Here is a 26,696-nt window from a genome sequence, read left to right on the forward strand (position 1 = left end):
CTGTTTAATTTAAGGTACTAGTCGTTTTTAACGTTTTCATTCTAGACCAAATATTGACTACCAGAATGTAGCAAACTTCAGTCTGTTTTCTATCAAATCGAGCCAGTCATAGCAATTTGCGAAGTCGATAAATTAGAGAAATAAGGCTGTTCCACAGTACCTTTGCCTAGCAAAATTTGTAGGAACTGAAACAAATAAAAACTATTTTCGTTCTTACTTACCTTACGTCAAAAAAGTGTTAGTGAATTAAATTTGGTGGTTTATTTCAATATTTTTCAGTAAATTGAGTAAATGGTAGAAGAAAAGGTAAAATATTTAAATATTCAGTATTTTCTCATGTAGCCTGTTTATTAAAAGTAGCAAGTTTTATATATTTTTTGCTTTGTCTTGTTTGGGATAATGACGCCATTTTGTCGCGCCGGCTGATCTTAAGAATTATTATTTTGTAGATGTTCTTCTGTGGGTAGGGCAAGTGTTGTAATTATTTATTATTAGAATACACCTTTGAAATCAGACATATATTTAGCATTCATCATTAAAATGAGTAAAATTACATAAGTTAGAAAACCTTAAAGGAAAATTGATTGATTTATGAATCGCACCAATATTGCGATAAATTATTACTATAAATTGCGCCTGTTTCTCTTTGTATATTCTACGATATTTTCATTGATTATTCAAATAAGAAATGTATCTTCATACAACGTAAATTGCCCTTTTCATGCTTCGTTATCAGAAATATAACTAAGTGTAGGTTTATGTGACTCAAAATGGTTTTTGTGTTAGTATAAAATTAGATGTACTAATCATGCAATTTTTTATTTGTCCCTATGAAACTACTTCGTATTCCAGCCACTGACACACCTTTTATAAAAGTGTGTTTAATTTTAAGTATATAACAATAATTTGGCGATTCCATTTACCTCAAAATATTTGCTGGCAAATGACATTTGGAAAGGACAAAGTAATGGGAAAAACATGACAGAATATGATTTAAACTGTTGTAATAAAAATATAAATGGAGCTGTTCATTTCCAGGGGGTGCAATGATTAATCATATGTTGAAATAATGACTATATCAATGAAAGAACAAGATCAAATGCCTGGGGAGGTAAGCATCATATTTTTCTAATTACATTATGCTATGTGTGACTTTTTGTGTGGATCAATAATTAATTTATACATTTCCTAGTGAAAGTGATATGATGAAATGTTGTTTTCATAATGTACAAAATACTGCAGTATTAATAAACTGCTCTTCAAATCTTTAAATGCAGTAATTTTCTAAACCCAGTAGACAACTCACATTTTGGCACCATACCTAATGTGAAATACTAAATTATTTGTAAATATATTTCTGTTTAATGTAAATAACTTTTACTAGATGGCATTCCCCGAGGCCAAATTAAAGGCACTGGAAGAGAAGATTTCACATCCTCGCTGGGTTGTGCCCGTGCTTCCTGAACAGGAGCTGGAGGCACTGCTTGTTGCTGCCACTGAGCTGGCAGCAAAAGGTGAGCCATAACAACCAATATGTACTAAAAACATACACATTGTTTATTGATTTTTGTCAATTTTGTGTTCTAACTTTTCAAAGTCATGATACATTTAAAAAAAAGTTATAGAGTAAGGCATACTCGCAGCCTAGTCAATTCATTGGTCTTTGCAGGGATTCCTACAGTACTTTCTTGTGAAGTTGCTATAAACAGTTTATTTTAGGGGAATCCCCAAAAAGTGAAGTATTTACAGTGTATGCATGTTTGAAGTATGGTACCATACTGTATTGGTATTATAACAACGTAATATGTATTATTATGGTCATGACCAAACTTATCTAATGTGTGCTGCAGTATATCTTATCAGTTTATTTTGATATCAGTTATGAAACAGCTGTTGTTTGTTGACAAGTCATTATTTGCTTCAGGTGAAGATGCAAACCACCCGGCATGTCAGAGATTCTATAATGATGCCCTCACAGTGTCCTTTACAAAGATACTAACAGATGATGCAGTCTCATCTTGGAAGAATAACATACAACAATGTGTCCGTTCAAACTGCGAGAAGCTTGTAAAACTATGTGCAATGAAACTAGATGATCCAAGATTTCTGCATTTATTATCAATGGCATTCAATCCAAACAACAAGTAAGAGACTATTTCATAATCATTGCATGCATTTCATAATATCAAGTATTAATGAGCTGCATATATTATCTTCAACGTAATCTTTATAATTGATCACTTCATTTGATTTTTAACTAAGTTAAGGATTGCTTGATTGGTTTGTAGTACTATGTAGGTAGTACATAAATGATTGTTTTTACAGATTTCACACATTTAATGCATCTAGGACTTCTGAAGGTCTTTCTATCACACCACCTGGACAGGGTACAGCACAAGAGGCTGAAGTGTTTGCAAGGTCGCAGGATCATCGCACGCCGAGAGGATGGCTGGTCCATCTTGTTAATGTGTATGTAATTCTTACTATACCATATAGTCTTGATGGACTTTTTGTGTTGGATTAGATTCATTATCAAATCAGACATGACTTTTAACTTTTCATACTTTCTGTCAGTGTGTTAGATAGTCATAAACAGTAATGTCCAATATGTAGTTTTAGCTCTTGCAATGATCAACTTTATTAGCTGTTGGTGTGTATGATAACATTGTGGGTTATTTATTTTCACAGGTTTGGGCAAGCAGGTGGCTTTGTTAAACTCCGTGAAAGGTTTGAAACAATCATGGGGTTCCAAAAGACAGAGTTGACATCATCCATTACTTCAGAGGAAAAAGTCTCTACAGAAATAATAGAAAAAGAAAATGAAGAAACTAAAAGTGATAAAGTTGAAAACACAGAAATTGCACCAGTTATTGCTGACAGTGGTGAAGTATGTATTGCTTAATATTATTAAGTTGAACAAAATATGTCCTAGTTAGATTGTATAATTTGCCTATGTACAGGATGTTAGGTTTTATGATTCAATTAATTAATTAGTAGTTTAAGTTTAGTACTCCAAGTTGACATTTATACGAGGACATGTCTAAGTAGTCTTGTCAAGTTAAGAGGATTAATGAAAACAAAGGTCATTAACAAAATGTATAAGACGGAATTTAGTGCATATTTCAAGTACAACTATACCCTTGTAAGGCTGAATCTAAAGTCGCTTTGGTGCTACATCGTGTTGACTGATAGTGATGCAGAATTTTGTACCTTGAATATTCACATATATGTAGAACAGCAGTGCTAACTATTATCCACGATAGATTACACATTATCTACAAGAGTATAATATTATTGTTCTAGTTTTCGATCCCGGCGCGTAGCGAGCAACCTTCGTCGTTAGAGCAGTCCACCAGCGGGGAGACTCGCGTGGCGTCCGTGTGGCAGCTGCTGCGGCCTCTGGGGCTCTGCCACGACCTCCTCACATCACACACCGTTACCACGTACCTGTTACCTGTACTTGTAAGTACTGCATTACAGGCACTAATGTGGTCCATATAAAATCAGTTCATGAAGTAAATAAGGTCTAACCTAGGAGCAGCCATAAGAACAATATTTTACTACGAAAATGTCTCTAATATGTTCAATAATTTCCAGGAATGTATCCCAACACTACTGGAAAGTTTAACTGACGAAGAATTGAAGAGGGAGGCGCGTGGTAGCGAGAATAAGACTGACATTGTTTCCTGTTTAATTCGCGCATGTAAATACGTCTCAGTGAAAACACCCCAGCATCACAGTTTACTCAAATGTGAGTATATAACCAATAAGCATCACATAATTTTCTTAGTTTTAACTTATTGTTAAACAGTTGCAAAAAAAGTCTGAGATAATTAGATTGTATGTAAACTGAACTGCAACTGCTAGAGTACGTGTAATCATTTCCGCTGCCTGCGTACATCCCTCGCTACCTGCGGATCACGTGAGTGTCACTAATGAATTTGGCAAAATATAGACTGTAGTGTTCTCCTCATTAACAATATTTACGAGGATAAAGAAACTACTAAAGCTGTAAGCACTCAAGACTCTTTTGTCTCAAAAATGGATATCACAAAATGTGCCACTTTACAAAATAGTAGAACGAATATTTTCCAGTTCCATTTCAGTTAGTAGGTATACTGTTTTCATTCTTATGATGCAAGCACATTTATCTGAAATTCGGAGCCGAACGCAACGAATCGCCAATTGTGGCTTTGCAAGAACACTGAATAGAACACCGGCCAGAAGATGTGTTGGGTCGGTAGCATACCCTGTAGCTGCTAAGGGGCGTAGTTGCTATACCTCCCCTTCGCCGCTACATCGTACACTACCGGCTCCTATATGACATCGGAAGAAAACACTCGAAGACTGAAAAATTTGCTGAAGCATGTTAGGGTTGTGAAGAATTGCTAAAAGCATTTACAATTTAAATTAATTAAATTGTAAACTCATATACCTGTTTTGAATAAAAATATTGTGTGAAATGCGTTGATAATCCATTTTATGCAACTTATATGACAATATGTTTATATGTAATATTTTTTTCAGCACTTGAAATGTTTCGTTTAAAAATGATATTGCGATTGCTGCAAATGTCTTCATTCAACGGGAAGATGTCAGCTCTGAATGAAATCAATCAACTCATCAGTACGTTTTCTCAGCAACCAAAACCAGAGTGGCTCACACCTGCTGTTATTACAGTAAGATATTTGTATTTATGACTTCAGTTTATAGTAATTACTAAGGACAGTCGAAAAGTCTAGCATGAAAACCCTACAATCACAAATGTTCAAGAAGTTCACTAGAAAGCTGGAATTCTATTTCTTTTGTCACTGATGCCATATGTATACATTATCAACCAATTTTTTCCAGAATTGGATCCGAGAAAATAAAGTAGTGGACATAGTTTTACGAGACTCCCTCCACCAGCCGCAGTACGTCGACAGACTAGAGAAAATGCTTAGGTTTATGATAAAAGAGAACTCACTGACGCGGGACGATCTGGACGCCATCTGGAAGGCGCAGCATGGCAAGCACGAAGCCATTGTTAAGAACTTGCATGATTTGTTAGCCAAACTGGCTTGGGACTTCACCCCCGATCAACTTGACCATTTATTTGACTGTTTTAAGGTAATTTTCCACTGTAATTGTTATAAGTAATAGCTATACCACATTGTACATTTGTAATATAACAAATAATAATTGTTTTTAGGCGAGTTGGGCCACATCAAGCAAAAAGCAAAGTGATAAACTACTAGAAGTAATAAGGAGATTAGCAGAAGATGACAAAGATGGTGTAATGGCAAACAAGGTACAATACTTTGCTATTTTTTTACTATCTCAAAGTATTCTTAAAGTTAAGTCTACATTGATAATATGTTTGTTCTTCAGGTATTAGTACTTTTCTGGAACTTGGCGCACTCAGATGAAGTTTGTACGGAAATAATGGATGTTGCATTAGCTAATCTTATAAAAATATTAGACTACAGTTGTAGTCAAGACCGAGACGCTCAGAAGACGCTGTGGTTGGACAAGTAAGTTAAACTTTCACTTTGCTTTCAATTATATATATAATTTACAGCAGTTGTAAATTGAAGTCGTTGCGGCCCTATGTCCGAAATTGCAGGCATGTCAGTTACATAAGGCGATCGAATAATTGGTAAACCAGTTTGGCCTTTAACAATAATAGGCATAGGTACCTTTGTTGACTGATATATTAGAAGGGTGCTAACGGGAACTTGTACATTCAGGTGTGTAGACGAACTGAAAACAAATGAGAAGTGGGTATTACCAGCACTGAAGATGATGCGCGAGATATGTTGCCTGTACGAGGCGGGCGGCGGCACGGGGCTGCGGCCGCACGTCACGCGCCAGGAGCTCATCGACCGCCTGCAGACGCAGCACTCGCTCGTCATACTCGTCACCGACTCCCTCACGCATTACATGGAGGCTGTGCGGAACAAACTAACAGGTATTGTTGAAACCTAAGATAAGCATATGATCATCCATGTGAGGTTTCACAGTGTGAATAAAAGGTGTTGATTTGCATTTGTGCCATACTTCAGGAGGATGTCATAAAATACGTAAATAATCCGTTGGAATTACAGTGGACGGGAAATAGCTAATATGTACTGCTTTTTGTGTAATTGTAATGTTGTAGTATTTCAGAATTAATCCAATTTTATGAATGAAAATTATGAATGATTGTTGCGTATGCTTTGTGTTTGCGTTTGTGTGAAGGCACAGCACGGTTTTAAGGCCAGTAACACACGCGCCAAGTTCAAATACAGCTAGATGACATTGACGGAATTCCGAAAAAAAAAAAATTTACGTACTAATTTTTTTGTTGATTTGGGTCGAGAATCATTAGCATAATTACGTCCTAGACTATGGCACGGATGCAAATCAACAGCTTGTATGCAGCAGAAATTTGACAAATAATTTGTTTCGTTTTTTTATAGAAGAAGGTGAAATAGATTGGGACAACTGGCAACCAGATGGCAGATACCCACATGCAGCTCAAGTTCATGAACGACTCAGTTTCCTGAGGTTTCTGTTGAAAGACGGACAACTGTGGCTGTGCGCAGAACAAGTGAGGGGGCTACTTACCTTTATTTAAAAGTTGAATTAATTATTCGTTGTGTAATCCCTGCTCTTATTTTCTAGGCAAAACAGATATGGGTGTGTTTGGCTGAGAAGCCTGCACACCTCGGTGACCGGGAGGCGTGTTTCCGATGGTTCAGCAAACTTATGGGGGAGGAGCCTGACTTAGATCCTAACATTAATCTACATTTTTTTCGAAGGAACATTATGACATTATCACCGAATTTACTAACCCACGCTGGTATCAAGTGTTTTGAAAGGTATGTGTTGGTTATGATAGTCATCTTTTTTTACATAAAAATCAACAATATTAAAACAACATTTAATAATTTGCAGATTTTTCAAGGCAGTGAACTCCAAAGAAGGCAAACTGAAAGTAAAGCGACGTAGTTTTCTACTTAACGACGCAGATCTCATAGGCTTAGATTATTTATGGCGGGTGATAACGGAGTGCGACGACGAGATCTCGGCGCGCGGCATCGAGCTGCTGCGCGAGGTGTGCACGTGCGTGGGCCCGCAGCTGTCGGCCGCGCACCACCACGAGGCCTTCCTCACGCACTGCTGCGCGCGGACCCAGCGCATGCAGAAGGACATGGACACGCACGAAGGTACATTACTCACAAACATTTACTGTACACATTATCGTCACAGGGTCATTAAACCTTACTGGGCATCATAATTTTTTTCAGATTCGTCAGAGGGTTGTACAAGAATGTGTAGAGTGATTCGTGCCATACAAGAATACATAAATGAATGTGATAGAAGGTTTTCAGCTGAGAGGCAGATCTTACCTATCTATAGGTCAGGTCGGGGGAGGCAGTGTACGATTATAGTCAGATTTAATTTCCAAACTGGCCAAAGACAAGTTGAAGATATTGAACTGTTCTCGCACTCTAATGAGACGCTGCATTCGTTACGCGCCTCCATTCAAAGAAGGTTGGTTGGTTTATCTTTAATAAATTGTAATATGTTCTTCAGTTCTGTAAATTATTATGAATTTCTCTGTTATAGGCTGAAGACTGCTTCAGAAAGTAATATAAAGTTAGAGCTATATGTAAATAAGTTGGAGCTGTATGTTAATGGGGAATTATTAGATTCTAGTCACGATAGAAAAATTCTCTCGCAAATACCGCTTCGTGACAAAACTGTGATTGTTGCTAAGGTAGGTAAAATCCTTAGAAAAATCCTCATGTGTTCCATATTCTAGCCATTTAGTACAATTATAAAATATGGTGTATGTTGCGTAGGTTTATGATGGGCAAGTATGTGGCAGCGGCGGCTGTGGTTCGTCTAACGAGTCCAGCAGCGACTCCAGTACTTCTTCACCTCCCTTGTCGCCTACACCGGAGCACGCGTTACCGGGTGTTGTAAGTACTTTATTTCACACAAATAATAGTTAGTCCAGATATACTTTAACTACTACCGAAAAATATACCAGTATGTAAAAACTCCAATTATAAGTACTTTTTTTTCTCCACAGCTTTTTGCGCAAGGGTCGTGGTATCTGCCGTTTATACTAGACTTGGAACATATTGGCATTACCAAGGGACATGGTCCCCTTACCGAAGCGGCGCATCTACTCTCACAGATTTGCCCAGCGCATAAGCAAACTGTACGTTATTTATTCAATCTATACTAATATTATAAAGCTGAAGAGTTTGTTTGTTTGTATGTTTGAACGCGCTAATCTCAGGAACTACTGGTCCGATTTGAAAATTTCTTTCAGTGTTAGATAGCCCATTTATCGAGGAAGGCTACTTTTTATCCCGGTACGGGAAGTAGTTCCCACGGAATGCGGGTGAAACCGCTGGCAGCAGCTAGTTAGACATAAAATTATCAGTTAATGTATATCAAATAAATCTTACTATTTATTCCTTGTTTTTAAATTATCAGTTAATGTATATCAAAGAAATGCTGGTATTTATGCCGTGTTTTTAATTTCACAGGTAGAAAAATTAACAGAAGCTTTGCTATGTAGAGAAGACACAAAATTGAGGGACATGCTTTACGGCCCAGCGCCGCCCACGGTAGCTTATAATGTTGAGGTATGTATACCTTTCCACCTTCCAAAAGCCTGGAGCAAACTATTTGTAATAAGACTGTAATAATATTTATAAATATTCAGGTGTTATACAGCATGGTGATGCCATCTTCAGACACGCGATTGGAACGCTGTCGCAGTTTTCAGATAGCTTGCGTCAAGAAAGCTCCACTGCTAGTCCAATGCTTGTCTGACAAGGACTTTCTGCAAGGCGCTGCACCACATACGAGGAGGTATGTTACCAGAGCCATATTATGTTAAGCTAAAATTTAGTATAATGTGATAAAAACTTTAATGTGCCTTCAATCAACAATACTACTGCCTGAAAAATACTTAGTTCTACAATGTTTGTAATCTGTTTCAGGGTCGGCTACTTAGCTCTAGTGAGGCTAGCGAAACTGGCATTATACACGCTTGGCCATCTTTTCGAAATACTCGCTCCCGACGGTACTGAATCTACTCTCGACAAGGAATTCAGGTTAGTTCACTTCCCTAATCCGCAAGAATCACAGACTAGTTAATAAATAGAATGACTGCACTTACATGCAGAATTTATATCAATTGTAAATATCTGGTACATAAAAATGCTGCAACAATATAGCTTACTTCCACATAGCTTAGTTCTAAAAACACAATGTTGAAGAAGGTCTTCTTATTTTAACTGTTTTGTTCTTGTTAGTAGAAGGGATGTGACTATACTACGCGAAGCCTTACAGACGGTGCCCAACCATAGTTGCGAATTGATGGTCAAGGCTATTTCTGAGAAGCTAGCCAATGCGTTAGGCGAACAGGTAAATTTCTTTTCAAGGCTTGTAGTTAAATATTCCAGCCATTATTATCGAATTTCGTGACATACGTGAATGTATGAACCAGGTGGTGATCAGTGGCGAGGACAGTGACTCGGTATCTGCGTTGGTGTGGTGGCGAGTGCCTACCGCGGCCACTGTCCGCGCTCTCTATAGTCTTGCGTACTCTGTGGCACAGCCGTCCGAGATCAGCGGCATTGTTCACCCTGATGATGTTACACGTAAGTTTAACTATTATACATATCTTAGGGTGTTCTTGTATAATTTTTGGACTGGGATTTTACGATGATGTTTACTTTTCAGTTGTTCGGGAGTGTATGGAAGTAGTGACCATCTGTATGGCATTGAATGGAGGCCACTTGGAGAACAACTTGTTAAACGAGACATGGTGGCAGGATACTGCGTTGTTCCTAATGATTGATTGCCCAAACCCTCAGGTCAGTAACATAGTCAAGCTCAATTAATGAATAATAAATCTTTGTAATATTTTTGCCTATTTTTTTAGGTAAATATAATGCCATATTACACACTGAATTTACATTATAGCCTATATGATATACTTATGTGAGGTGATCAGATGGGCAGTTGCTCCTTGTAAAGGACTGGTACTCAGCTGCATCCAGTTTGACTGGAAGCCGACCTCAACATAGTTGGAAAAAGCTCGGGAGATGGATTGATTAAGGCTATAATTTAAGTTCAGTGTAGTAACAATTCCGATTAGTGTAATAAAGTGGTGGCTACAATGAGTGTACACTGCAGGTTCGCGTGTCATGCGCGGAGCAACTACTAGCGATGTGCGCGTGGGGCGGCGGCGGCGGAGCCCGGGCCGCGCTGGCGGCGCTGGGCGGCGCGGCGCAGGTGGCGGCGCCGGCGGGCACGTCGGGCACGGCTCGTGCTCCGGCCGCCGCGCGCCTCACGCGACATCCGCGTCACGCGCAGCAGTTCCTGCAGCTGCTGTGTAGACTGGTGGCGCTGGCGGGGCCTACGTCACGTACACTTGATGATCTCGCTCTTGAGGTCAGTGCTCTGTCAATTAAATCAAATCAATAATCATTAATTCAAACTTGGCTGCAAAACAGCACTTTTCGAACGTCAAAAAAGTACAAATGACAAAACGCCCTCCCTTCACCAATTGCCATGTGGTTTTGCTTGGAAAAACTGGAAACAAACTCCCTATTAACACATGTCTGTCTGTAGGTCAAGAGAACCTTTCAACAATGTTTATATATAAATTGATATACAATGAGAATATTGCAATTTACAAAACGCAATATTGACTTTAAAAAAATACGTTCGTTTTCTTATATGTGTTTTTATTTCATTATGTACATTGATCCGTCTTATGGATCCCACGTGATTTTATAACCCATCATATATTTGTATTGTATAGGTGGCATGGTTACGAGCAGTCCGTGCCAACCCTTTATCGCTGGACGACACGCTGTTAGAGGGGCATCTCAACCTCACGAAGGAGTTGTTCGCCCATGTACCAGCGCAAGTTAAATACCAGTACGGTGCACATCCAGACCACAAGGACGCGGGACTCATTAAGGTGAGCTTTATTGAGAATTCTGTCTATTACTTGCCTTGCCTTTTCATAACTGTGTTGGCATCCAGTTTAACTGGTGGTTTTTACATTTACCTTCTCAACCTAATTAACTGAGCCTTTCAATACGCTTTAGAAAGACTCATTTATCTGGATTTCTGACTTCTGATTACCTAAAATAACTGTCGTAAAGTTAAATGAAACTCCTATCAATAATGCATCCAAAAAAATATGTCGGATAGGCGAAACATCAGGATGGCACTATTGCCCGACATCAGCTAGGGTAATCGCACAAAGAGATAACTCAAAAGAACTCAAAAACGTTTATTCAAATTAGTCAGAACAAAAGACAGCCCCCAAAACGCCCGCCCTTCGCCACTTCCTATGTGTTTTGGCTGGGGAGAAGAAGTGGCGGAACAAACTCCCCAGCAACACATGTCTGTCTGTTAGGTTAGAAGAACCTTTACACTTTAATTTCAAAAGACACTTTACACACTTTACAATATGGATCTACAACGGTACTACAACACTAGGCAATAACACTAGGTACACTAGACGTGACGTAGGGCAGTTTCGAGATGTGTGCAACACGACGACTCAACGAACACTGAGCTCCGTCGACGCCACGCTGACCACCACGACTCTGCCAAGCGCGCCAAAATATTGTTTCACCGGAAACGCCACCAGATGGCGCGCTTGCGTCTCGTTTAGTGTCCGTACTATTGACCATCTCCGACACGGCCATCCTGCGTAGACCACGTCCTCGTGGGTTTAATCTGCAACAACACAGCACAGTACGTTTGCCTCGGCCACTCCTGACCATATCATCAAGCTCAGCTATTGTGAAACTTTGTTAAAACATTTTTTAAGACTAGGGTGCTCCCTTAACCAGGGACATTTCATAAATAGAGGGTTCCCTCAACCAGGTTTCCTTAACTAGGGTTCCCTTCACTAGGGACTTCTCTTTGCCAGAGGCTTCCCTTAAACAGGGGCTTCCCTTAAACCAGGGGCTTCTCTAAACAGAGGATTCTCTTAACCGGAGGCTTCCCTTAACCAGAAATAGAAAGTGCTTAGGCAACCGATTAAATATTGACAACGTATGTGTCAGTAATAGACCATCTCGATTTAAGAATAGCAATCACTATTTGAATGAAGAAACTAGATACGTTAGTTGCTAAGCGCGAAATCAAAGAAAGATCCAATTGCTAGTCAGACTTTCAACTGGTAAACATGACCATTATAACTACGGTTATCATCAATAATCAATTCCCTGTTGTCAGGGTTTTTTACAACATTAGAAAGAGGCCCGATCAACAAGTTAAACAAAGCAAAATCATCATCACAAATCTGAGCTGGTTTTCAAGAGCAATGCATACTCAACTCATCCAACCTGTGCACCAACACAGATTACAAATCGCACCAACGATTTCTCAGACCCATCGCCACATGTTACACCACATGAGGTGCGGTCTCTAGTTCTGACCCATCGCCACATGTTACACCACATGAGGTGCGGTCTCTAGTTCTGACCCATCGTCCCATGTTACACCACATGAGATGCGGTCCCGAGGTTTGAGTATGAGTACACATGCCATTCTTAATCGAAATTGGTTTCACTACCACCGTTATCAACTATGACCTCTAATTCTCGGGGTACTTGGTGATCGGTTATCTTTCCTACACAATCATCGGGGTGTTTTTCATGTTTGCTTAGAGTCAAGTGCCTTTAGTAGGCGTCTATCCCCGTCTAACACATCAATAATCTTAAACGCACCTTTAAACTTAGGATCTTATTTAGTCTGACGCACAATTCAATCAATCAATGAAGCAGAAACTGAATTATTCTAACTTTAGGATATTGATAGGATCAGGTAACTAATAATTTTCAACTCTGGGATAAAACCTAGGTTCACGGTTTCTGATTCTGATTATCTACGATTCCACTAATTAATAAGCGCAGTGGGAGCGCAATCAACGAGACTGAAACTGCATCTCAGGTTTATAAATGTCGTAAGACAAATAACCTCAACATAAAGCAAAAATGGATCGGTCTCACCGGGTTTCCACTCAACGCCTCAACGCGCATGACGATGCGCACATCGCTATGGCGCGCAGTTCAGCAAGGGTTTCGCGGACGTGAAGCCACGGAGATGCACGAGCACCAACACTCCGAACTCGCGATAACACACGACACGTTGGGCTCCTGGCAGGCAGCTGGGATGCTCCGCAGTAATTTTGTCGCCATATTGCACAATAACCACCGTCATTGTTGAAACATGAAAATGAGAAGATAAATCGGTTAATTTTCCAGCGTACCTTCAATAACTAGTTTGACATGTCACAATGGAAATCGATACCATTACCATAACCGTGGTTACCATACTTGTACCTTCGCTGAGATTCTTAATCAATTTTCTACTAAAACCTTCATATCAAAATTCTGATGTCTCCTTATTTTGTTTTCTGCCTACTGGAAAACATGGTATTCAGCATGTGCCTATCGTACACTCAGAAATCCAGAAAGTTTGTCTTCACGTGGCGAATTCTCTCGAAACTAATCCACCATCGGCCGCCACACATCACTCCAAACGAGCACATCACTTTTTCACGTTTTGAACAATGGCATGGCAATCCTTAACACATGTGGGCATTCGGATTGCATCCCACTTCTGATGTCGGATAGGCGAAACATCAGGATGGCACTATTGCCCGACATCAGCTAGGGTAATCGCACAAAGAGATAACTCAAAAGAACTCAAAACTCAAAAACGTTAATTCAAATTAGTCAGAACAAAAGACAGCCCCCAAAACGCCCGCCCTTCGCCACTTCCTATGTGTTTTGGCTGGGGAGAAGAAGTGGCGGAACAAACTCCCCAGCAACACATGTCTGTCTGTTAGGTTAGAAGAACCTTTACACTTTAATTTCAAAAGACACTTTACACACTTTACAATATGGATCTACAACGGTACTACAACACTAGGCAATAACACTAGGTACACTAGACGTGACGTAGGGCAGTTTCGAGATGTGTGCAACACGACGACTCAACGAACACTGAGCTCCGTCGACGCCACGCTGACCACCACGACTCTGCCAAGCGCGCCAAAATGTTATTTCACCGGAAACGCCACCAGATGGCGCGCTTGCGTCTCGTTTAGTGTCCGTACTATTGACCATCTCCGACAAATATAATATAAAGTCTCATTTCAAAATTCTATAGAAATCATATCTCTCTATATTTTATTATGCTAGAAAATACCGTATTTATAACGCTCGTGCTGTCGTGTTAGGAAGTGACGACGGAGTTCCTGTGGCCGTACTCGTGGGCGTGGTGCGCGGTGCCGCTGCGCGCGGCGGGCGAGGCGGGCGCGGAGCCGGCGCCGCCGCTGTGCCGCACGCCGGGCGAGGCGGGCGCGGAGCCGGCGCCGCCGCTGTGCCGCACGCCGGGCGCCGCGGCCGCCGCCACCGACCTGCTGCTGGCGCTCGTGCACGCCTGCGTGCCCAACATGGCCGCGCTCGCTAATCTGCTCGAGCACATGTTTTATAGCGGTTAGTACGAGCTTATATAATCATTTTTTTTTTATGATCATCAATATGCGTAGCATATTGTTACAAGAGATAATTATATTTTACATAATTATATAGATACCGGGTATTTTGTTTTTACAGATAAAAAACATCTTTACAATGACCTAAATTGAATGAAACCAAATTCTTAATACTTGTACACTATAAAAGAAAGCTATTAACTAAGTAAATAATATACTACTACTATCTTACATTAAACGCCTTCCTCTCTTCTAACTATTTTGCTGTGCTTATCAGGGTCATTCGTGACTATCATTTTCTACACTTTCCACCTTATACATAGTAGATTATGGAACCTAGTACATTATGGAATGCAATAAACAATACGATATGTATGATATGACCATACCGGCAAAAATTACACGCCATTTGCTGCTTAGTAGAGGCAAATTTTCTTTGTTTAAAGGCATTATATATATGTTCACAAGGCAAACCGTTAACAGGGAGTAGTAAAGTGAAAATGTGTTTATTATGTAGACAAGAGCATGCCGCTGGCGGAGTGGGAGTACATGCCGTGCGTGGGGCCGCGGCCGGCGGCGGGGCTGGTGGGGCTGAAGAACGCGGGCGCCACGTGCTACATGAACTCCGTGCTGCAGCAGCTCTACTGCGTGCGGGCTGTGCGGGACGCGCTGCTCACCGTGCAAGGTACACAACTACTAAAATTATACTTTCTGCCATGCCAGTGCTTGTTGGTGAAGTGAATGACACTTTATAGCAGAGTTAATTATTTATAGCTGGCACTATTTAAACCTTTTCAATAACTCTATCTTTAAAAAAAACCTCATCGAAATCCATTGCGTAGTTTTAAAAATATAAGCATACATAGGGATACAGGGACATAGAAAGCGACTTTGTTTTATATTATGTAGTGATAACTAGAGTATTCTTCCACAGGAGCTGCAACAGATCCAAATGAAGATTTTTCGGGTGAAACTCATCATCACACCATTGTAGAGAATAATATTGAGGTATGTGTACCTAAAATGTTCATAGAATTGTTTAGTTTATTGATAATATTTACTATCTTTCTTACTAATATTTTTTTTTTTTTCAGAACAATGCAGATTACAACATCACGATTTTAAAACAAGTACAAGCAATTTTTGCCCATCTGCACTATAGCAAGCTACAATACTACATCCCTAGGGGCCTTTGGGCACATTTTAGGTAAGATTCATCCTGTACCTTGAATCAAAAGTAATACAGGACGACAGGACTATTACATAATGTTCAAATTTGTTCTAGGCTTCAAGGTGAACCCGTAAACTTACGTGAACAGCAAGATGCAGTAGAGTTTTTTATGTCGCTGGTGGAATCTTTAGACGAAGCATTGAAATCATTAGGCCAGGAACAATTAATGGCTAAGACTATGGGGGGTACATACTCGGATCAGAAGATTTGTAAGGGCTGCCCTCATAGGTAAGCTACATCACTTTACGTGAACTAATCCTAACAAAGGATGTTGATACTTATACTAGAATGATTGTTCGACAGGTACTGTAAGGAAGAACCATTCAGTGTCGTGTCACTGGACATCAGGAACATGTCCCGTTTACAGGAATCATTAGAAGCTTATGTTCGGGGAGAGCTGCTAGAAGGCGCCGATGCTTATCATTGTGATAAGTGTAATAAAAAGGTTCGTATCACTACCAATTCTATGCAACTACTCTTCAGTTTCCACGAAAAATATTACATGAGTAATTTCTATTGTAGGTGGTAACAGTGAAGCGGCTTTGTCTAAACAAACTACCTCCAGTGTTAGTTATACAGTTGAAAAGGTTCGAATATGATTTCGAAAAAGTATGTGCAATAAAATTCAATGACTACTTCGAGTTTCCACGGGAGTTGGACGTCGAACCTTACACAGGTGAGTTATGGCTAGTGTTTCTTGTCTCACGCTACGTGAGATGGATAAATGTTATATGAAAATCATTTTTATATGATTCTATTAATGCTTTTAGCATGGGGTCTGGCTCGGGCCGAGGGCGACTCGTCACTGTGGGAGGGTGGCGAGGAGAAAGCACAAGAGACGCACTACCAACTTAGCGGCATCGTGGTACACTCTGGACAGGCCTCTGGGGGACACTATTACTCATACGTATTACTGAGGTAAGTAATAAAGAAATAATTTGTGGACACGCGCATAACTGATAACTTAGTGATTCTAATATTGTAAAGAAGGAGAATACAGATAGAACTTTTTCGTTCTTTAGAAGGCAGTTTGTCCCTGGGTGTCATAGGCTATATTTTGTCCAGGTCCTGGAAATAGTTTTCACGGGGAGCGGGGGAAACCACGGGTAACTGCTGGTTTCGTAACGTAATGTTAATATTTACAGAGACAACGGCAGCGAGACGGGCCGGTGGGTGAAGTTAGACGACGGTGACGTATCGGAGTGCGGCATGCACGACGACGAGGAGATGAAGGCGCAGTGCTTTGGCGGCGAGTACATGGGCGAAGTAAGTACATGTGCCGCCAGGGCTGCCCGCACAACGCACCTACACACCCACCCCCTTATTCATGAATACCGACCTTACTTTGGACAGTGCGATGATGCATGATGGACAAAATAAGTCAAAAACAAATCATAACATAAAAAAAGATCCTGACGAATTGAGAACCTCCTCCTTTTCGGGAAGTCGGTTAAAAACGCAGTGACAATAACTAATAAAAAAATATTAAATTTATGATTAAGGGGGTCAAAACACCTGTTGTGCTTACCACATGGTGACTTTTGTCATGTTGTAGGTGTTCGATCCGATGTTAAAGAGAGTATCATATAAGCGACAGAAAAGATGGTGGAATGCGTACATGCTGTTTTACACAAGGAAGGATACAATCGAAAATCAGTCAGCTCTAGAACAGTCAATGCAGAATTTGACCATGAAGTGAGTTGTGATTTTGTATTTCATTTTGTGGTCTTTTTACTTTGTGGTAAGTAAATGTGGTATATGATTTTCATCTTTCATTTGTTTTTCAGGGAAAATATTATACCTCGTCCTATCTGGTTGTCAGTACGACGCAGTAATATTGCATTTTCTCACAATCAAGATCAGTTCAGTCTTGAGCATTTCAATTTTATGAAGAAACTTTGTTGTATGCGGCTACAAATGCTCCCAGGATCTCAAAGCGCTGTATGGGTATGTGCGTTATATAAAACAATATTTTCCGTATTTTTTTACATCTATTCAGATTTTGATGTATTTATTTTGTATGGTAGGGGCCGGAACACGAAGAGATGTCGATGTTAGCGGTACAACTGGCAACGAAGTTCTTGTTCCAAGTAGGATTCCGAACAAAGAAGACATTACGTGGTCCCGCGGCCGACTGGCACGACATATTGTGTCAACACTTGCGATGCTCACAGGTCGTCAGAGCTTGGTTTGCAACTGATCTCTTCAAACATCCACACAGGTAATATAATAAATTATAACTAATATTTGTTACTCGGTATTGTTTAATCAAAACATCAGAATAATAATTTCTTTTTCACTTTCAGACTGTGTGACTACTTATTATCGTGTCCAACTGCTGAAGTGAGAATAGTATTTATGAAAATCATCGTCTTTTTGGCGCACTTCTCAGTTCAAGATTCGCCAGGTAATTTGGAAATATTTTTATTACTGCTATTTACAGCTTAATATTAGAATTTTAATTAATCTGTAACTTGTCGTTTCTTTACGAACTGTTACATGGATAGATATATACTTTATTAGGTACACCAATTTTCATTTTTGATCTTAAATCTAGTTACTTAGGTGTTACTTAGTTACTTAGTTACTTACTCTGTGATTAAAGGGCGGTTTTATCGCTTAAAGCGATTTCTTCAAGACAACCTTAGGATGGATTGAGACGAGAAGGAAAAGATTATTCGGAAGGCAGTTAGGCAAAGTGTACACTTGCTCCTACAATTTGCATATCTATTATTGTCACTGTTGTTGATGGACAAAAACCGACGCAACATGGAACGGGCCGTATCATAACGGTGTTTCCAGAACGCGTATCATTACCCGTCCATATATGCGATCATGATACGCGTCGACGATGCGGATACGGTGATCAGATCGCGCAAATGATACATGTCTGGACCCGCCGTTAGATCGAGTGATATTGATGTTGGTTTGTTCGGCAGTGAGCAACGGTTTCGGCGTGTGGTGCTCGCGCGAGGAGGCGCTGTCGCTGTCGGACCAGCTGCTGTGCAGCGCGCGCGCGCTGGCGGCGCCGCACCACGACGCGCACGCCATCCGCCACCTGCCGCTGCTCTTCAACCTCTTCCACACCTACGCCAGCCTCGGCCTCAGCGAGAAGCTGCAGCTGCTTAGGGTAATTATATCGTGAACTCCTTGTCTGATATCCTCCCTGTAAAGGCATTTTGACACCCGTCAAGCTATAGCTACTATACACTATCACTATAGCATAAATATCTATAAAGGAATAGAAAATATGTATAAAAGAAAGTCGTATTAGTTAAACATTACCTAACTCAAGAATGACTGAACCGTTTAAGCTGAAAATTAGAGAAGTAGCTTAGACCCGGGAAAAATACGGGAGAAATATATAGGAGCTTTTGTCACTATCCGGGACACGGGTGAAACCGCGGGCAGAAGCTATATAAATAAAAAAATTATACATTGTAGTACAGAGTCAGAGAGGTACAGGGTCTTCTACTACAGAGCTGTAATAGAAATAACACGTCGTGCCGCGACATCCCATTAAGGAATTTCAAAAAAAATCCTAATCAGAAAATTATTTTTTTTTAACCCCCGACGCAAAAACGACGGGGTGTTATAAGTTTGACATGTCTGTGTGTGTGTGTGTATGTGTGTGTCTGTGTGTGTGTATGTGGCATCGTAGCTCCCAAACGGATGATCCGATTGTAATGCGGTTTTTTTTGTTTAAAAGGTATGTCAGTCGGGAGTGTTCTTAGCTATGTTTGGTGGAAATCGGTTCAGGTCTTCAAGGTCATCAGCTCGTTTGCTAGATGTGATAGGAATGTTACACGATCAGTTTACTTGCAAGTATATGTGGGATCTGAAATTTGAAACACTAATGTCTTTTGGAACCACTGAGCTGGTCTGCTGTTAGGGCACGAAGGTAGGAGACGTAACCCTGAACTGCCTTTTAGTAAACCCATCGAGTTTGGGCTCGTTGAATTTGTCTTGACAAGTTCTCTTCATGTTTCTGATTGACGAGAACCTGATGCTGGAAATGGGATGTGGCGGATGAAATCCTGAAATGCCGGAATGAAACGGATAAACCGATTTATATTTTTGCTGAAAATCTAGAATGTCCAAATGTTTCTCAATCTGTGCAATTCTCCCAGAGCCAGTTTGTCATGAGGATTGTTAAACAGCTTCCTTTGGCCGAGATCGCATATAGCGACCCCATTTTAAGATAAAATAAATTAAATGAAAGAAGGAAAAATTAAGGAGCTCCTTTAAAAAGCATGAAATAAAATAAAATTATAAATTAAAAAAAACCCCCGACCCAAAAAAGTACGCAATAATTATGACAAAAGGTTAAAAACGCTAAACCCTATAAAAAGCAAAAAATAACTTTTAACACTACGTAAACTAAATTTTGACGTGTCGGGGGACCGCTTTTTACCTTCATAAATACTTACATTAATCAAATGATACCTACCTAATTACAACATTCGTTAAAAAAAAAAAAACACGTACCTATCTAAAGTAATGAATTAGAGCGGTCCCCCGACACGAAAAAATTTAGTTTACGTAGTGTTAAAAGTTATTTTTTGCTTTTTATAGGGTTTAGCGTTTTTAACCTTTTGTCATAATTATTGCGTACTTTTTTGGGTCGGGGGTTTTTTTAAATTTATAATTTTTTAAGGCTACAACAACATCGATGATATTGGAATTTGATTATATCGTATTTGTACTAGATAAATTTGAATATTCTTAACAAAAAATTATGTTTTGCTGTCACCATTTTTGTTTCACGTCGGTGCATAAACCAATAATTTATATTTTCAGCTAAAACTCCTCGACGTCGTTTTGTCAGTTTGCATGGATGAATCGAACACAATGGGAAAATACCAGTATCCAGAGTCGGCCAAAATTCATCAGGTAATCTAAATTAACTATTAGATGTTATCACTTTAATAATACTATGTACTTAAGATTTTATTCCTAACCCCTTCCCAAAAATGATGGTCGATTATTTACAAACTTATTGTATTTTAACAAGATGGCAGCGAAACGTTTACAATATAATGTAATATGAAATCCAAAAGTGTTGAGCTGCGTATCGACTTCGCGCTCCTGGAGGTCGAACATTAGCGCACGCTCCAGCCGCGTGAAATGGATACCATTTTGGAACGCGCGCCAATGTGTTCGTGGGAGCGCGCGAATGCAGAGCGGTGCGTGATAGGGCGGCGTGAGATGCTTCAACTGATTGGAACACTTCGCGGAACGCACTCTCGGCGCGGTCATCCATGGCTCGCGCGCCAGGAGCGCGAAATCGATACGTAGCTTTGGATTCATGTGACGGGTGTTATCAGGTGGTGTGCGCGCTGGTGCGCTGCTGCGACGTGAGCGCGCGCTGCGGGTCGGCGCTGGCGAGCGAGGGCGCGGCGCCGCTGCCCAACCCCTACGCCGAGCCGCACGCGCCGCGCCCCGCGCTCTCGCCGCAGGCCGCCGACGTGCTCTACAACCGCACCGGGTACGTTCCCGCCCCTCTCTAACCTGATCACTCACACGTGCTCGCCAGTCGGCGCTGGCGAGCGAGGGCGCGGCGCCGCTGCCCAACCCCTACGCCGAGCCGCACGCGCCGCGCCCCGCGCTCTCGCCGCAGGCCGCCGACGTGCTCTACAACCGCACCGGGTACGTTCCCGCCCCTCTCTAACCTGATCACTCACACGTGCTCGCCAGTCGGCGCTGGCGAGCGAGGGCGCGGCGCCGCTGCCCAACCCCTACGCCGAGCCGCACGCGCCGCGCCCCGCGCTCTCGCCGCAGGCCGCCGACGTGCTCTACAACCGCACCGGGTACGTTCCCGCCCCTCTCTAACCTGATCACTCACACGTGCTCGCCAGTCGGCGCTGGCGAGCGAGGGCGCGGCGCCGCTGCCCAACCCCTACGCCGAGCCGCACGCGCCGCGCCCCGCGCTCTCGCCGCAGGCCGCCGACGTGCTCTACAACCGCACCGGGTACGTTCCCGCCCCTCTCTAACCTGATCACTCACACGTGCTCGCCAGTCGGCGCTGGCGAGCGAGGGCGCGGCGCCGCTGCCCAACCCCTACGCCGAGCCGCACGCGCCGCGCCCCGCGCTCTCGCCGCAGGCCGCCGACGTGCTCTACAACCGCACCGGGTACGTTCCCGCCCCTCTCTAACCTGATCACTCACACGTGCTCGCCAGTCGGCGCTGGCGAGCGAGGGCGCGGCGCCGCTGCCCAACCCCTACGCCGAGCCGCACGCGCCGCGCCCCGCGCTCTCGCCGCAGGCCGCCGACGTGCTCTACAACCGCACCGGGTACAGTACACCCACCCTGCCCCTCTCTAACCAGACACTTGATCACTCACACATGCATGCACTCACCCTGGCTTCTTCACACATTTTAACTGAAGCGCATCAACTTCGTAGAAGCAAAGTTTTTTAATGTGATCTGTATGTAAATAAAGTACGAATAAAGCCATCGACGTTCTTATTAATAATAATGCTACATTACTTGTGACAATAGACTGGGTTGCGCAGTAGGCGTTAAAACTTTTTGCTGTCTATAATGTTGTCATTTACAACATACAAACTATCTTCCAGGACTTACATGAAAAAATTGACTGAGGAGTGTTGTGGTTGCGAGGAAGGTATAAGATTACTACAGTTCATGTGCTGGGAGCACGCGGGCTGGTCGCGGATCGCGCTGGCCGAGCTGCTGTGGCAGATGGCGTACGCGTACTGCCACGAGCTGCGCCGCCACTCCGACGCGCTCACTGCGCTGCTGCTCATGGAGGACAGCTGGCAGCAGCACCGGATACATAACGTCATCAAGGTATTCTCTAGTTCTGTTTTTGTAAATTCTACAAGCTGATCCCGCGAACTACGTATCCTTTAAACCTTCCCAAGATCTCAACAAACATTTTAAAACTAAAAAAAAGCCAAATCGGTTCTCGAGTTTTAGTCAGATTAACGAACAGCAAATCATTTTTAAATAAAAGATATAAGATTATAGTATACAAAACGTATTTGAGTGTTCTTGTTTTAACTCCGTCACTTTTCAGATTCCTGATGTACGATAAAAAAGTCAACAAGACTCACTAGCTCTAGACTAGCGCCGAATGTGTGCGTAAGTTGTTGCGGATATGTGTAACCCGGTTTGGTCGGCAGGGCGTGTCGGACGAGCGGCCGGGGCTGCTGGAGACGGCGGCGCGGGCGCGCGGGCACTACCAGAAGCGCGCGTACGCGTGCGTCAAGCTGCTGGTGGGCGTCATGTGCCGCGCGCCGCCCGCCGTGCGCGCCGTGCACGCGCAGCCCGACGCGCGCCGCCGCTGGCGCCAGCTGCTCGCCTGGCTGCAGGACGAGCTCGACCGCGTAACTAAACATTCCTTATATCCCGCACATTTTATTTATTTAGGAAACAAACAGTCTCGTACAAACTAATGGTTACAAAAAAAATACATAGACTTTGAGTTCCATAACGTTAAAACATATTATAATAGAATGCAGGCACCAATTTCAAATGGAATTTCTACCTATTCCAATATTTTACCTGCAATGTTACTTCGCACAGTTGACACAAAACGAGCTCCGCTGTACATTGAACCTAACTTACTTGTCCTACTTAATGTGATGAGTTGCAATAGTGAGTATCAACATGGCCTTGATTTGCGGAAATGCTTTCAGAAGTATGGCCCTGGCTACGGCTCTTACGGCACGTGGTCTCCGCCCGGTACATCAAACGAGACGTCGAGCGGATACTTCCTCGAGCGTAGCAACTCTGCTAGGAAAACACTCGAAAAGTAAGTTCTCAATTGTCACTAGTTAAAAATGCTGATAAATGTACTGTAAACGGTCGCCAAATTCATATAAAAATATTTGCAGAGCATACCAACTATGCCCCGAAGAGGAAGACGAAGAAGAAGAGGAGGGTCGCGAGGGCGCGTCGGGCTCGGGCTCGGGCGACGCGGCGGACGACAGCGCGGACGAGGAGGAGGCGCCCGCGCCCGCCGCCGCGCCGCCCGCGCCGCGCGACCCGCTGCCGCCGCTGTGAGCGTCTCTCTAGTCCCGCCCCGCGTACACTTATTTATGTAACTTACATGTTCCGCTTTAAAAGTACCATAGTATTTATTATTCGCCGTTAGGATTCGTCGTAGTGCTCTCTCGGCGGTCGACTGTATCGGTCGTTCGGCTCCGTGCCGAGGAACGCGCCTCGCCGGTCTCGATTGCGTGAATCGTTGAGAATCGAAAGGACGGTCACTTCGAGTCGGCTTGAAATATTGTTTGGTCCCCAAATATTTTATCCTTATATGTTCACCGACACGAGAAGCAATCTCCTCTAGAAATAAGTTTTGTTTATCTGTGCAAAATATCTGGAAATAGTTGTGAATTCGCAACACACTATGAGACCGAGTTTTAATCTAATCTATGAAATGAACAATACTTGAAATAATGCTTTTGTTAAAATAGTTCATCTGATGCATTTTAAAATAGTGATAGATAGCAATTTTTTACTTTTAGTCCAGAGATGATAAACATGAATCAGAAAAGTTTTACACAGTACATAACGCATAGGATCGTATAACAAAGTATAAAGCTAGGTGCTATCTATTAGCTTGCTTGTTTACTTGTTTTGTTCGAACTTATGAGCTTTTGACGTTCACGATGTAATAAATAAGATTGCAGTACGTTTTGTAATTTTTAATAATACTGCATTTCTTTATATATTAATTATATTATACATTTTGTTAAAAGTACTATAATATATAATTGCCGTAAATAACCTACCGGTATAGTGACGACACATTTTAACGAAGTTGTTTTGAATAATTGAGAAATATTGAGAAATCTAATTATTACGGTATGGTGATATGGTAACCTAATAAATTATAATCAGAATCCCGGTCAATTAAATTCACCAATTCATCTACTACACCTCAATATTTGGCAAAGCTCAAATACTCTACAAAATCAAACAATTTGTAATAGACATCAATATTTAGGGACAGAGTTCATTGCAAAATACTTCACTTATAAATATTGCTTTTAATTGTGACATTTTCAATGATCATTTTTATATCAATTATATTAGATAAGAACTGTAGATCTTTCTAAACTGAGTCATGTTTTGAAATAATTGTGATCACGATGTTTATGAGTGAAGTAAAATTTAATGTACATAGTAAAAATACAAATTATTGAGGCCAGAGAACACATATTGGCCTAACTCTGACTATGTAAACAATGTTTAATATTTCAGTTTTTTTATTTGCTAGATGTATTATTATAATAAAATAAACTTAGTTTTAATTCAGTGGAAAGTGTAGATATAGGTATTAACGACTAGTCTAACAGGAAAATGTTGCCACTATGTCAATGTTCTGCTTTGTAATATAATGTTATTTATTTTTATATTTCACGACGGTTGTATAATATTTTCCTTTTTTTCTAGTGGTAAAATTGTTGTAACATCCAGGCTATCAGGCGATGCAGACGCTCTGGCCACTCGCTCGCATGCGTCACGGACGCTCTTATCATAGTCACTTGTAGCCATTGAAGTTTGCACTTCGCATTCTACTAGTATTTTACAAATATAAACCACCGTGATATTCTGTGAGTATTCATTGCTTTCATTAATTTTATCATAATGAGCCTTCAAATTTTGGTCACATAGACCGTGTGCCTTATTTTAATTTTATTTGCTCAATGCTTGCACCTGATAGTCTGTATATTGATCTATTAACAAGTTTTTATTTAAGACTGTTATGTCATTCATTTTGCATGTAAACAATATATTTCGATAATTAAATAACAAAGTATTTAAATAATGTGATAAAAATAGAATTTAAATTTTATTGCTTATTAAACACCAAGCAGTGTTTATATGTTAAAGTGAATGATGTCAAGTCGTGATTTTATTTTGGCTTTAAAAATTAAAAGAAGTCGCTTTTTATCATGGTTTTAATAAGAAAATACAGACATCCAAAATCACAAGTTGTAATGATTGATATAGTACAGATTAGCATTGTGAATAATTAGATACCTGGTCGATAAAATGCTGATTGTTGTTAATGTTATTATTACCAAAGATGGAGTTATAGATAAAGGGAATATGGTGGCCCTTTTCTTACTAGCTTAATAATTGAAATGTTTTGTATCTTTTATAAAATGCAAAGTTAACGATATTATGTTGAAACGAGATAAAATGTGATTGATCTTAGATAGGTGAACCGCTGATTCGTGTTTAGAAACAAATGAATCTATATACTGGTAACTAATCACATCTAGCAGATGTATGATTCTCGGAGCGAGTTTCGAAATCTTGTAAATATCATCAACCGGATGTCAGACTCAACATTAACTTCATTCTATTTTATATTCACAAAATTCGTAAATAGGACTTAAATAGCAGTGGAATCCCCAAAAACAAATAAGTTATAAACAAAAAGAAATGCAATTTTTTTATATTGAAAATTTTGTAATGTAGCATATTATTATATTGACTTATAAAATACCAATTTATTTGGCAGATATAATGTTGGAATTATTCACTGTAATTCGCATGCAGTTTTCACGAGAACAGTGTAAAATGTGTATTGATAGAATTATTATAAGATCAGTTGAGTTTTGTATAACATTTCTATGGCAAATATAACGAAATGGCATTTGAAGATTATACAAGAATGCTCAAACAAGCATTCATACAGATATTATACTATTCAAATCAAGAAATAAATTCATAAAATCTTCCTGGAGTTTTTAATTTACATCTGGAAAAACCTTTTACCACTTTTAACTCTTTCAGTACATAGGCATTTAATTAAAGGTAACAATTAGGGACAAGTAAAATTGTAAAATAATTATTTAATTGATTAAATAATTGGTAAAAATTTATTTACTTTGATTTTTAGATGCATTTTATTTTGAAACTAATTTTAAAATATCATTTTTCATCTTTAGTTAAATG

At 40.8% G+C, this 26,696-nt stretch overlaps 1 protein-coding gene across 3 annotated transcripts; it reads left to right on the top strand.

The window, feature by feature from the left end:
* The first annotated feature begins 86 nt into the window (after nucleotides 1-86).
* On the top strand, nucleotides 87-26,478 carry LOC124644964 (probable ubiquitin carboxyl-terminal hydrolase FAF-X). Of its 3 annotated transcripts, none has more exons than XM_047184662.1 (48): nucleotides 87-306; nucleotides 1,039-1,111; nucleotides 1,385-1,514; nucleotides 1,925-2,144; nucleotides 2,326-2,469; nucleotides 2,689-2,887; nucleotides 3,304-3,462; nucleotides 3,598-3,751; nucleotides 4,528-4,679; nucleotides 4,852-5,109; nucleotides 5,192-5,290; nucleotides 5,371-5,513; nucleotides 5,730-5,950; nucleotides 6,441-6,571; nucleotides 6,646-6,842; nucleotides 6,919-7,190; nucleotides 7,272-7,518; nucleotides 7,594-7,744; nucleotides 7,830-7,949; nucleotides 8,063-8,194; nucleotides 8,529-8,627; nucleotides 8,708-8,856; nucleotides 8,988-9,101; nucleotides 9,303-9,414; nucleotides 9,497-9,650; nucleotides 9,733-9,866; nucleotides 10,189-10,446; nucleotides 10,820-10,981; nucleotides 14,267-14,525; nucleotides 15,042-15,209; nucleotides 15,459-15,532; nucleotides 15,619-15,731; nucleotides 15,810-15,983; nucleotides 16,059-16,200; nucleotides 16,278-16,431; nucleotides 16,526-16,673; nucleotides 16,901-17,021; nucleotides 17,311-17,450; nucleotides 17,543-17,702; nucleotides 17,783-17,976; nucleotides 18,062-18,162; nucleotides 18,695-18,885; nucleotides 20,556-20,648; nucleotides 21,083-21,243; nucleotides 22,334-22,565; nucleotides 22,901-23,104; nucleotides 23,417-23,532; nucleotides 23,615-26,478. In XM_047184662.1, the coding sequence occupies exons 2-48, from the start codon at nucleotides 1,070-1,072 to the stop codon at nucleotides 23,781-23,783; spliced, it is 7,467 nt and encodes a 2,488-aa protein (XP_047040618.1). In that variant the 5' UTR covers nucleotides 87-306; nucleotides 1,039-1,069; the 3' UTR covers nucleotides 23,784-26,478. The 3 variants fall into 3 exon arrangements, with proteins under 3 accessions (XP_047040618.1, XP_047040626.1, XP_047040633.1); XM_047184670.1 differs by having other exon boundaries at nucleotides 9,306-9,414; XM_047184677.1 differs by having other exon boundaries at nucleotides 6,655-6,842.
* Nucleotides 26,479-26,696: the final 218 nt, after the last annotated feature.

Source organism: Helicoverpa zea, chromosome 2 (assembly GCF_022581195.2).
Source record: "Helicoverpa zea isolate HzStark_Cry1AcR chromosome 2, ilHelZeax1.1, whole genome shotgun sequence".
Classification (NCBI taxonomy): Eukaryota; Metazoa; Arthropoda; class Insecta; order Lepidoptera; family Noctuidae; genus Helicoverpa; species Helicoverpa zea.